The 13,292-nt window shown below is 39.3% G+C and overlaps 1 protein-coding gene across 6 annotated transcripts in view; it reads left to right on the plus strand.

Moving 5' to 3' along the window:
- Window positions 1–13,292, plus strand: part of DTNB (dystrobrevin beta) — a 129,630-nt gene that overhangs the window by 30,491 nt on the left and 85,847 nt on the right. For all 6 annotated transcript variants that reach the window (XM_088152230.1, XM_088152228.1, XM_088152231.1 and 3 more), the window contains exons 4-8: window positions 1,166–1,379; window positions 3,480–3,565; window positions 5,524–5,678; window positions 6,598–6,703; window positions 7,973–8,139. In XM_088152230.1, coding sequence (XP_088008356.1) covers window positions 1,166–1,379; window positions 3,480–3,565; window positions 5,524–5,678; window positions 6,598–6,703; window positions 7,973–8,139 — 728 coding nt within the window. The remainder of the gene's footprint in view (window positions 1–1,165; window positions 1,380–3,479; window positions 3,566–5,523; window positions 5,679–6,597; window positions 6,704–7,972; window positions 8,140–13,292) is intronic.

Below are 13,292 nucleotides of genomic sequence, written 5' to 3' on the forward strand. Positions count from 1 at the left end.
TTATGCTAATAAGAGGAAACGGAGGGAAATGTGGTTAAGCTAAAAGCCAAATGTCTTGCTTGCTCATATCAAAGGTCCTGAAAAGGGGAAACATCTGCAATTTTCCCCGTTCCTCCTCCTCCCAAGGCTAGACCTTAGCCTGGAAAAGGGAAGACTGACCCAGAACAGGGGTCTACAGGGACTTATAAGAAATAAGAGTTAGGGGCTTTCATGGGAGGGAACCCATTTGAATTAATATAAGCAAACAGGGGAGGGGAATAATATATTCTGGAATTAATATAAACAAACAAGGGCGGAGAATAATGTATTCTGTTCAAGTTTCTTTGGCTGTAAAAACTCATCTTTATTATGCTTTCTGATGACAGAAAAGGTATAAAAGCTGTCGTAAACTGTTTTAAGGTGTGGCTGTTCTCTGTCTCCTTTCTGCCAGCCAGACAGAGAGTGGTCCACCCTGCTTTTCTCTTGGCCAAAATAAAAGCTGAACTTTCTTTGGAAAAACCTTGGTCTAGAGTCTCATTTGAATTTATAGATTCTGGGCTAGAAAACCTTACAATACTTTTATTGAGGCATCAAAAAGCATATTTGCCTTTTTAATAGCTAAGTCACACTGCTAACTCATTCAGCTATAATTTTGAGGTCCTTTTCACACTTACTATTACCAAGACAGGTATTCCCCACCCTATACCCTGCTCTGCTCTGCTCCTGCTCCTGCTCCCTCCTTTGCATTTTCTTGAATCTGATTTCACCTATAAAGCCTTACATGGCTTGGGGCCTCATTATGTTTGATACTGCCTATTCCAGGTAGTATTTGCTTGCCTAGTACAAGTAAACAGGAAATTTTCCACTTATTGTGAGGTATGGCAGAAAAATCACATGGAGATGAGCATTCTCAGTGAATTTCTCCTCAGGTGAAAGCAGCCCCCATGCTCATGGATATCCAGAAACTTGTTAAGATGTAGCTTTTCTAGATGGCCTTTGGAGTTTGATCTTGGTCTGAGCCAGACATGGCACCAGAAATTTTGTTCATTGTTTAATGTTGTTATTCTTGCTTTTGATTATTGTACATATTGTGTAATTGCATATGCTTAGAGTCCATGGATTGAAGCAATATAGAATTCTTACAAATAAATATTTTTGTAATATTTGTAATATTTTTTTCTTCCAGTACATCTTGTGGATATCTGGAATATGATTGAAGCCTTCAGAGATAATGGCCTTAACACATTGGACCATAATACAGAGATCAATGTATCTCGACTAGAAACTATCATTTCCTCCATTTACTACCAGCTGAATAAACGCCTTCCATCTACTCACCAGATCAGTGTGGAGCAATCCATCAGCCTTCTCCTCAACTTCATGATAGCAGCATATGATAGGCAAGTGGTTTTGTTCTTGAAACAATCTGATCAAAAACTATGCAGGCTGGAATAAGCCTAAGGTCTATAGCACCCATGTTGGAGCATAGGTCAGTAGAAAGATTTTCTAACTACTAGGTCAGTAGAAAGATTTTCTAATTACTTTCAGTAGAAAGATCTTAGATTTTCTAACTATGGTTTGTTGAATTGGTTGAATTTACACTAATATTGAGTCAAAACCAAAACCAATCATTTTAAGACTTAGTTTAACATGTGAACACATTCTGTAAGATCTGCTATTTATCTGGATTAGAGGAAGAATTTTCATACAGGTAGTCCTCGGTTAACGACAGTAATTGGGACTAGAATTTCTGCTGCTAAGCAATGCAGTCACATGACTACATTGCTTAGTGACAGCAGTTTCAGCATTTCTCGGTTGCTGTCATTAAGTGAATTCCATGTCATCATTAAATGAGGATGTCACATGGTTACCATTTGTGACCTCTTGCCAGCTTCCCCATTGACTTTGGGTGTAGGAAGCTGGCAAAGAAGATTGCAAATGGTGACCATGTGACTGCAGGGAAGCTGCAACGGCCGGAACTTTGAGAATCGGTCATAAGTACCACTCATTCAGCGCCGTCGCAAGTTTGAACAGTCACTGAACAAGTGGTGCTTAAACAAGGACCACCTGTATTTTTCTTTCTTCTTTTCCCTTTTGTTTTGTGTCTTTTAGATTGTAATACTGGGAGCAGGAACTGCCTTGCTTTTCCTTGACTGTAAACTACTCTAGTGGGGTAAAAGTAAACATAGTGCTTTCTTTACTCAGATGCCTTCCATGTAAGATATCAAATTATGTATGGGCTTAGTAGCCAAAACTTTTTTTTCCTATTAGCCATTGAAGTGCCTGATAACTAAAGGATGCCTTTCCTTTTCCACTAGGCAACTAGCAACCTTTCCCTCCCACAGAATAAACAAGACTTAGTAGAGCAAATGCCATTGTTCTGTATAAGTTTAAGTCCTTTATAAGTTTTTTTTCTGAAAATTAAACATCCGCACTTCCCTAAAAAACATTATTGTGAGTATCTGTTTTGAAAGCCTGGGTTAAAAATGCCAGGAAACTATACTTTTTTCCTGGTCTTTGTTTCTTGTCTGTAAGTGCAGATAGACTTTTGATTTTTTGCTTGTTGCCCTAGTTTCCAGATGACAAAAGAGAACAGGTCTGTGCAGAGCTTTGGTTTGGTTTTTTGGATTTTTTTATTTTGTTGTGGAAATGGAAACTGAGAGAAAGAGAAGTCATTTTCAGTTCCTACAGAAGGAAGGAAGCAGAATGTAGATAACTGAAGGAAGTAAAAGGCAGTCAATTTACAAAGCAAACTTTTGCTTAAAATAAATCTACTAGTAGGTAGTATGAAAACTATAGGAATTTATTGCCTGGAAATTATTTGGAAGGATAAATTTGCAGGGTGAGGAATAGAGGCTAGGACTGCAAAATTTCTTTAGCAGCTATATTTGATTCAAGAAAGAGGGGAGAAGCAAAAGAGATTGAGTAGATTAACACATCACATTTGGTCAGTTTGTTTTAGCCATGAATAACCAATAAATAAGCCAATCAGAATATGAAAACAGACTTATCCAAAAATGTATTATAAGTTTTTTGCTGCTGTAGTATAATGTAACTTAAACATGCTTACCATACTAAGATCTCATCTGTGGTCTCTTGGTTTGGCAGAGGTACAAGAAGCCCTGTGCATATGATATCTAAATTATCATTGATTGTACATGTGTTCTTTTTATGGAAATTAAAATCCCATAAAACTTATTTTATAAGCAGTGTTCCTGTTTTCAGATAGAGCAGTATGTGCATTGTAGGTGTCTGACCTTGATTAACAATCCCAGAGACTGTTTGTTGTGTTGCATAATAAATGGATTCCTCTTCAGTTGAATTAGATGTCTTTCCCTGTAGTAGTTTTTTCTAGCACAGAAGTAGCATTTTGGACAAATACTGTTACCTATTGTCCTGTTGAATAAATTCATGAGTGTCCATAAATCAGATGCATTCTTACTCCTGCAGTAATTTAAAATCTCTTATATCATGTAGTTAGTATGGCTTATCTTTTACAGTGAAGGACATGGGAAATTGACAGTATTTTCCATAAAAGCAATGTTGGCAACTATGTGTGGTGGAAAAATTCTGGACAAGTTAAGATGTGAGTACTTTGAGTTAATAACCTATTATTAAAATCTTACCATCAAACACCAACTTTGTGGCATTTTAAATGCTCAGCTTCTTCACTGCATTTCTTGCTATGGGATAGAATGAGATTATATAACATTATTACCCTTTGCTTTTTATTTTCTATTCAGATCAAAAATGGAATATCTTTATTTGCAAAATAGAAAGATGCTACTCTGTTCCCATGTCTGACTTTACTATGAATGTACCACATGCCCTATGCTAGGAAGATATAGCTCACAATATGTTAAAGAACTAGAAAACCCAACATTCCTCACTACTGACCATGCTCCTGCAGCTACTAGTTGTGGTTCCCCAACACCTGAGGGCTGCTGATTGTCCACCTCTAATTTAGTTGTACTTTCATATATGTTAGTATATGCTGGCCCAGCATCCTATTGTTAAATCCAGGAAGAGACTCTAAGTTCAGAAAAGAAGTTGCTAGGAAAGGGAGATGGCAGATGCTGACTGCTGCAAAATGCTTGTTGTTGGATGAATTGTGTGTAACAGTAGAAGTGGAGAGGATGTCTAGTATTACTGCTCTTATTCTATTTCCCTCCCCACTGATTCTAGCTACTAGATGACTCCATACTGCTGGATGTAAATGTTTCCTTTGTTTCACCAGACAGCAGAAGCTTGCTGCTCATCCCCCTCTATACATTTCTGGGTTACATAGATCTCCTTTTTATTAGAGTATATTGGATATCCCTAGGCTAAACGTGATTGAGATGGGCAAACATTTTCAGCAGGTAAAAAAACAAATGAAAAATACAAGAAACCGTGAAAATAATCATCCTATTCACACTGCCACAGTAACAATAAGCCAGCAAAAAATAATTGTCTAAAACGTAATTACTGCCCTAAAATAAACTATGGTTTATTCACCTATCCCCTTTTATGCATAATTTTTAGCCCAAACATAAAACACATTATGAGTTAGTGAGATGGTTGAACACAGCTATTAGCTGGCTTTCAATTAGACTTTTAAAGCAACTGGGCTAATGGGCTTCTCCTGGCCCTTCTCACTTACAGTACTCTCTCTGTTCCATTGGAATCTTGCTATTCCTGAGACTGGTCTTTTTCTTTCATTGTTTCTAGAAAACTGAAATCGGTAGTAAGAACTTAGCTGACATAATCTATGTTTCCATTCTAAGCAATGACATATATGTAATGAGCTACTGCTAGAAATGTCCTTCATATTCTCCTTTCATTAAGGCAGTCACAATTGTTCTTTGCCATTGATCGTCCGTGTTTGGACGATCCCTGCTTTGGTTTCTTTGGTTCCTGATCTTAGGAATTATGTTAGTTTATCTTCTGATAAGAAGTATGACTTTTGGAGTAATTATTATTGCACTACATTGTCTTGTGTGGAACCCATAAGTTTCACAGTTAATACCTTCATGCTATCCAGAAATATATATCAACATAAAACGTGGTTATGTCAGTAGGCTTGGGGATCTCAGGGAAATGGAGAACTGGTGAGATGTACCTAATGTCAAAGATGCTCTCTCCTAGTTTTTTTAAAAATAATATTAATGTTTTTATTATGGTATAAGTTTTAATGTTTTTTATGGTCTGCTTGTATTGTACGCTGCCAGGGTCACATACATGAGATGGGCAACTATATAAATGTGGTGAATAAATAAACAGCAGCAAAATACTTCAAGTGGATATCCCATTTTAAAAGTAGGACATTTGTTAAGGTCTTTCCACTATTTCCCTTTTCCCAACAAAAGGAAATTAGTTTGAAATGTTTAAAGGGACTTTTTTCAAATGAAGAGAAATTTAAAAACTGTTGCAGAGATTTTAAGGGAAGATTTGTAATATAAAAAGCTGCTTGAATAAAGCATTCTTTCATATGAGAGGATATGTTTGCACTACAAAAATAATGTGCTATGGTTAATTCATATCTCCCTTTGATTTGTATTTTAGATATTTTCTCTCAAATGTCAGATTCCAATGGACTGATGATATTTTCAAAATTTGACCAGTTTCTGAGAGAAGTTTTGAAACTTCCTACAGCTGTTTTTGAAGGGCCTTCTTTTGGATACACAGAAAACTCTGTGCGAACATGTTTTCCTCATCAGGTAAGCTTAATGTGAGAGGATTCCCAGGGCTTTAAATGTTGACTATATTCAGTGTACTCCAGTGAGTCTATGAAAGACTAGTGACTGACACAGATTCCTGATCTAAAGGGTGAGTACAGGTATTCCTTGACTTACAATCACAATTGGGACTGGAACTTCTGTCACTAAGTGATGCAGTCATTAAGTGAGCAGTGCTTGATTTTACCTTTTTTCCCATGGTCGTTAAGTGAATCATGCAGTTAAGTGCATCTAGCTTCCCCCACTGATTTTGCTTGTCGGAAGCCAGCTAGGAAGGCCACAAATGACGGTCATGTAATCCCGGGATGCTGCAACTATCATAAATATATGCCAGTTGCCAAGTGCATGAATTTTGATCACATGACCACAGGGATGCTGCAACGGTTGTAAGTGCAAGAACTGGTCATAAGTCACTTTTTCCAGTGCCATCATAACTTTGAATGATTGTTAAACAAACGGTTGTAAGTTGAAGACTACCTGTACATTCATTCGTTCATTAATTCATCCTAAAATACACATTTTTAAAGTTTATTTTAAAGAAAAGTGTAGATGACAACAATGTGGCTCAACCTTTTTTCAATTAAATTATAATGCAAATAACCTATTTTATAGATTTGTTGTAATGGGAAAATAAATGCAAGTATATTGAGACTAAAATCCTGTCTAGTAAAGAAACACAATTGAGTCAGAATTTCTTTATCTTTAAGATTAGTGGATTTTAGAGAGAGGGATGTGTTTAGCTCTCCCATAGAAATCAAAAGAACACATTAATAATCTTAACTATATTGTGTGCTCTATGGTTTATTACAAGTATTCTTTTGTACTAGGTAAAGTTCTTCTACTTACTTCTTCATCCAATTCTGCTTGGCTTTCCTCTGAACTTTTTTTGTTTGTTTTGCAGAAAAAAGTAATGCTAAACATGTTTTTAGACACCTTAATGGCTGACCCTCCACCCCAGTGCCTTGTGTGGCTACCTCTGATGCATAGACTTGCCCATGTTGAAAATGGTATGTGATATATATTCCTGAATTATTCTTTACATGTATGAGCTTTGTGCTTCTAAAGATCACTGAATTGTGTATTACAACCTGGGTGCTCACTGAGACAAACACGCAGTGTGCGTTGGAATGATATGCATGTCTGATCATTCAGTGAACTTGTGCCGTGGAATTTCAGTACTTAAGTCTTCCCTAGTATGCATTATCAAGTTTTGCTTTAGTAAGAAATGGGAAAAAAAACCTTGTTGAATCAAATCTAAGGCCAATCTAATCTAGCATTCTATTTCCCCTCAATATCCAGCCTACTTCTGAGAAGCTGATATATAGACTATGAGCTGACATATTCTCCCCAACTGGTAGGCAACAGCATGCTGCTTATGGTCTTGGAAGTAGTGTGTTAGCTATCATAAGTGTTAGTTAATTATAACCTTACTTTCCATGAATTTGTCTAATTCCTTTTTAAGTCTTCCGTTGGGTGCCTTCACAAACTGTCTTCTAAATGAACCAGTCTTGTATCTGATAGCGTCCTTAGCAATAGTGACATGGACAAGTTTATTTAAGTATACCTTTCTTGATCTGTAGTAAAGCTTTCTGGGAAGATTGATTCCCCTCTTGATTTTCTAAATCAAATTTGGTTATGGTTGATTTCTTAGGAGGGCTCACTATATCTATGTTGATAGTAATGTAGTTACTATTTCCAATAGGGTCATTAACAGTTATACCTCATACCCAGTTATGGGGGAGCAATCTCTCTAATCATTTCCATTGAATGTCTCTATGAAACTTGTAATTTCAACTTTAACTTCCTAACTCGTAACTTGAAATATGGCATAGTGTAGCAATTAAGGACAGGAGATATGAGCTAGAGGATGTCTCCTCCTTACATTCTAAACTCAGATTGTCTTGCTCCTTTACAAAACATCTGGTAAGCATAGAGACAAGTCAATGTGCCTTAGTCTCTTTCCAATATTTCAAAGCTATTAAGCTCTGCACTTGCTAGTATTTTTGGGGTGTTATAGTCTGACTTACCTAAAATGAGAGAGGAGGAAGGGGAGAACTAGAAGATTATAGATAATATTGGGAATCAATGACATAACCATGTTTCCAGACAAATAATTTTGTTGGTTTTCTGGGAATGACTCCTATTTGAAGTACAGTATGTAGAATTCTAGGAGCACTAGGCTCACTGAGAGCCTTTTATCCCGCTCAGGACAAAGTGGCCTGTTTTTCCAGATGCAGTTCTTACTATTTCTCTTTCTTCCTTTTATTTCCCTCAAGTCTTCCATCCAGTGGAATGTTCTTACTGCCGGTGTGAGAGCATGATGGGCTTCCGATACCGATGCCAGCAGTGCCACAACTATCAGCTCTGTCAAAACTGTTTTTGGCGTGGCCATGCAAATGGCCCTCACAGCAACCAGCATCAGATGAAAGAGCATTCCTCTTGGGTAATCACTCTCTAATGTGCTCTTATTTCTAATGGCAGGTCTGATGCCTTTCTAGTATGTGAGTGGTAAGCAAGGAGCATTCCACAGTATACAGCCATACTGGAGGGAATGATTGGAGCACAGACCCACAATATGCTTTTTAGCCCCATCAGTCCTTTGATTAAAAATAAAAAGTCTCATAGTGCCCCTGCGGGCTTGAACAATGTAGTAAAAGCACATGAGAAGCTATAGTTCTGATGCACTCTGAACAGGCTGCCTTTATGGTTTGTTTAGAGACCACTTGCATGAATGGTCTCCATAGTGTGGATAAGGACAGGTTTCTGATTAGTATGCTATAATACTTGTGACCAGGAATGGCTTCTGAGGTGGTAAGTATGTTATATTTGGCTGTAGGAACAAGCTGGGTACCTTTTGATTGCTTTGGTACCCTGTTGGATCCCTCTCTGGGTTCTTTGATCTGGTTTCTGGGCTGGTGTTGGAGTCTCCTTGCCTTATAATGCTGGGTGATTTCAGTCTCCATGCCTTGGGGCCTAGTCAGGGAAAGCGTAGGAGTTCATAGCTGTCATGGCAGTTATGGTCTTTGCACATGTAACCTCTAGCCCATCATATGCTGTTGCTCATACAATAGACCTTGTGTTTGCCTTGGAGCCATTAAATGATGATCTGAATATAGAAGGTATTACATTTAGTGTATTGCTGTGGTCAGATCACTTTCCAGTCCAACTAAAATTATCTGCCACCTGGGACTGCTGCAGGGTGGAATCCACTAGGAGAGTCTGTGTTCTGTTTCAAGGTAGCAGACAGATAACAGTTGCCAAGGAGCAGAAGCAGATAACAGCAGACAAGTTGTAAATCAAAGATTTAGCAAAGCAAAGGACTGTTTGCAGTCCAAAGAGTGAAACAGTAGTCTAGTTATGTTGCCAAAAGTCACAAAGCCAAATTGGGTAGTCAGCCAGTCCAGAAGTCAGGAATTTAAGAACAGGATACACAGGAACACAAGACACAAGCTATATTTTCAAACGGTTGTTTCCAACAGAGAGTGAAGGCAAAGCAAACTACATAAATGTCTCTGCAATTATTCAGGCCTCACCCTTTGCTTTGTGAGGAGTCTTATTGATCAACACTGTTCTTCTCACCTCTGTGGGGGTCTGGATCTGGGGCTTGGGGATCATGCTTTGTCATCTGACTGCTCTAGCTGATCAGGAGATGCCTGTGCCTGATAAGTGACAGATGATTCCTAAGGCTGACATTCCACAGACTCAGCTAGAGCAACATCATCGGTCAGACTCTGAATTGTGGCTCATGACACTATCGGCTCCCACAGGGCCCCCCTCTGCCCCAATAACAAGGCAAGGTTTCTGAGGATATCATTGATGAAAACATTGGACTAAAGATGGGGCATGTACATGCAACTCATCCTCCCACAAATGTTCCTCAGGTCTATAGCCTTTCCAGTCAATAAGGTACTGGAGGTGACTGTGGCACAACCAAGAGTCCAGGACGCGGGCAACTTCATATTCAGGCTCGCCATCAATTGAAATGGGAGGCAGAGGTGGAATGGAAGGACGAAGAGAGCTTGCTGGAACATCAGGAACCAGAAGAGAACGATGAAATAGGGAATGCACTTTGATCGAGTCAGGCAGCTTGACTTGGTATGCAACTGGGTTAAGGACAGCTTCGATGGGTAAGGGACCAATAAACTTATGATCCAGTTTTTTACATGGATGCAGCATAGTTAAATGTTGAGTAGAAATCCAAATTTGATCTCCCACTTTTAAACTGGGCCCAGGTTGCCGATGCCTGTCAGCAAATTATTTGTAAGTCTCTAGCCATTTTAAGTTGATCTTGCAAGACTTGATGAATTTCCATTAATTCCTGACAGAAGTTCTCTGCTGCTGGAAGTGAAGAAGAGGCTTGCGGGAACTGAAGGAATCGAGGATGAACACCATGGTTGGCAAAGAAAGGAGACATCTGAATAGTTGTTTGATGAGCATTGTTATATGCAAATTCTGCAACTGGTAAAAGCTCCACCCAATTATGCTGTTGGAAATTTATAAACCAACTTAAATATTGCTCTACGATTCCATTGAAACATTCTGTCTGTCCATCATACTGGGGATGGTGTGCAGAAGACAGGTGAATTTGCACACCGAAACCTTGAAAGACCTCCCGCCAGAGCTGACAGTAAACTGAGGGCCTCCATCCAAAACTATGTGATCAGGCAGTCCATGTAATCTGAAGATAGCTTGGATAAACAGTTGTGCACTATCTTTGCCAGTTGGCAATCCAGTGCAAGGGATGAAGTGTACCATTTTAGTGAGCATATCAACAATAATAAAATAGCGCTGGCACCTCCTCATTGAGGTAAATCAGTAATGAAGTCCAAAAATACTATTCCCCATGGTCGATTTGGCACAGGCAGAGGTAATAATTCACCTGAAGGCTTGCCAGGAACATGCTTGGCTTGATGGCAAATGGAACAGGAAGCCACATAATGATTGACATCATCACGAACCTGTAGCCACCAAAAGTCTCTCAGAACAAGTTGTAGAGTTTTATATTATCCAAAATCACCAGCAGCTGGAGTATTGTGGCAAAAAAGAACTTTTCCCCATAAGAGTCCAGTAGGAACATAGTAACGCCCCTGGAAACACAGTTGGCCTTGACCAATCGCTGGGTTGGTTCTGGGGCAAATTCTGAATTTCCCGTATGCGGTCTTGAGCATAAAGATCGTTATGCCATTGTTCTTGCAAGTTCTTCAACCAGTCCTCTGATATTATGATAGCTGCAAACATCTCCAAGGGAATAATACTTTGAAGGGAAGCAATATAATCGGCTTGATTGTATTCAGGTTTCTAGGACAAAGCATCAGTTCATTTATTATGATGACTTGGAATGTAAGTCACTTGGAAGTTGAACTGGGAGAAAAACAAGGACTATAGAATTTGTCATTGGTTGAGTTTACAAGTGGTTTGCAGATATTCCAAATTCTGATGTTCAGTTCACACTTCTACAGTAAGCTGGACTCCCTCTAGATAATGACATCATGTTTGAAAAGCTACTTTGTTGGTTAAAAGCTCCTTATCCCAAATAGTATAGTTGTATTCAGCAGGGCTTCATTTTCTTGAAAAATATGCACAAGGAAAGAGTACCAATGAAGTGGGATCAGCCTGAAGAAGGACAGCTCTCATTGCAACATCTGATGTATCTGTCTCTACTATGAAAGGTCTCAAAGGATCCAGGTGGCATAGGATTGGTTTGGAGGCAAAAGCAGACTTTTTAGCCTCAAAAGCTTCTTGTGCCTTTTGGTCCCAATTAAATGTTACTTTCTTTCTTAAAAGCTGTGTCAGAGGTACAGAGAGAGTAGCAAAGTGTGGAATGAAAGTTCGATAGTAGTTTGCAAATCCCAGGAACCATTACACATCCTTGACCCTTTGTGGAGCTTGACAGGAAAGAATTGCCTCCACCTTATTCAGGTCCATGGAGATGCCAACATAGGAAATGTGATGACCCAGAAAGTCAATTGTGGTTTTATCGAGCTCACACTTTTCCAACTTGGTGAATAACTGATGTGCCCAAACTCGTAGCACCAAATGAACATGTTGGGAGTGCTCAGCAGGAAAGCCTGAATATACAAGAATATCATCAAGATAAATTATGACACATTTGTCCAAAAGTCTAAAAAAATGTCATTCATAAGATGTTGAAAGACCCCGGCGGCATTAGATAAGATGAAGGGCATGACCGTATCCTTGAAATGGCTATATCAAGTTCGAAAAGCGGTCTTCATTCATCTCCTTCACAAATTCATACTAGGTTGTAAGCACCCCGTAAGTTCAACTTGGTGAATATCTTGGCTGTACAAAGACATTTTAAAAGTTCCAAGATGAGGAGTAGCGAATAGCAGTTCTTTATAGTGATCCAGTTGAGGGCCCAGAAATCATTACAGAGTCGGAGTTCCCCCAATTTCTTTTTTTACAAATAACACTGGAGCAGCAGCTGGAGACATAGATGGACAAATAAACCCTCTTTTCAAGTTTTTTTCTATGAAATCTCAAAGAACAGCTAGCTCGGGTTCTGAAAGTGAATACAAATTCCCAACTGGAACCTTTGCCCCTGGAACTAGGTCGGTTGTCAAACTTGGACAATCATAGGATCTATGAGGAGGCAGTTGATCTGCTTTTTCAATGAATACATCTTGGTATTCAGCATACTTGGGTAAAGCGGGGCAAGATTCTTTGGTGAATTCAGCCACTAGAGTCTCTATACATGATTTCACATGAGTTCTACAACCAGGAGTCTTAAGATTATGGAGCCTTCAGACCAGATGACATGTGGATCATGGACTTGAAGCCATTCAAGATCTAAAACCACAGGGAAATGGGGTGCAGATGCTAGGTAAAACTCCAACAGTTCTTGGGTGCTGACCTAAGCACATGTGAAGCTTAGGTGTGGACTTGTCTTCTGGTCCTGAATGTAAAGGTTGCCTGTCAGTAGTTTCCACCACCAATGGGTGTGGCTGGGTATTCCTTGGTCTGTGGCAAATTCTAAGTCCATAAAGTTGACAGTGGCCCCAGAATCAATCGTGGCTTGTGTAAGCATTTCTGGCTTGCCTGGGAAGTGCAGGGAAACAGTAACTACCAGTTGTTTTGAAGGAATACTAAGTTGTCTTTGGGTTTGAGCTGCAACCATTGTTCTTTGATTCAGTAGTCCCTCTGAATTGGGCACGGTTCCTTACTAGATTTGTTTTTTGCAGGACGTGTGGCAGCCAGATGTCCTTGACCTCCACAATATAAACATAGCCCCTCTTGACGCCTCCTGGTCTTTTCTGCGTCAGATAAATGTAGATGTGCACCCCCAACCTGCATGGGCTCCTCTGTCAAAGTACTGTCAGGTTTTGGTGCTGGTAAAAGAACAGCAAACTTGGCAACAGGCTTGTATCCACGATTTCTAGCTTTTCTTTGCTGTAACGTCCCATCTATTCGGAGACATAGTCATAAAAGTCCTTGCATTGTGTTAGGGCATTCAGTTCTTGCCAACTTATCTAGGATTTCATCAGCCAGCTCTTCCCAGAACTGGTCAATCAAGGCTGCTTCATTCCAGGCTAAATCTTGGGCAATCAACTTGAAGTCACAGAGCAGTGCCCTTGTCTC

This window comes from Python bivittatus, unplaced genomic scaffold (assembly GCF_059951505.1).
Source record: "Python bivittatus isolate LINGU-HERP-01145 unplaced genomic scaffold, Pbiv_v1 ctg000690_np1212, whole genome shotgun sequence".
Taxonomy (NCBI): Eukaryota; Metazoa; Chordata; class Lepidosauria; order Squamata; family Pythonidae; genus Python; species Python bivittatus.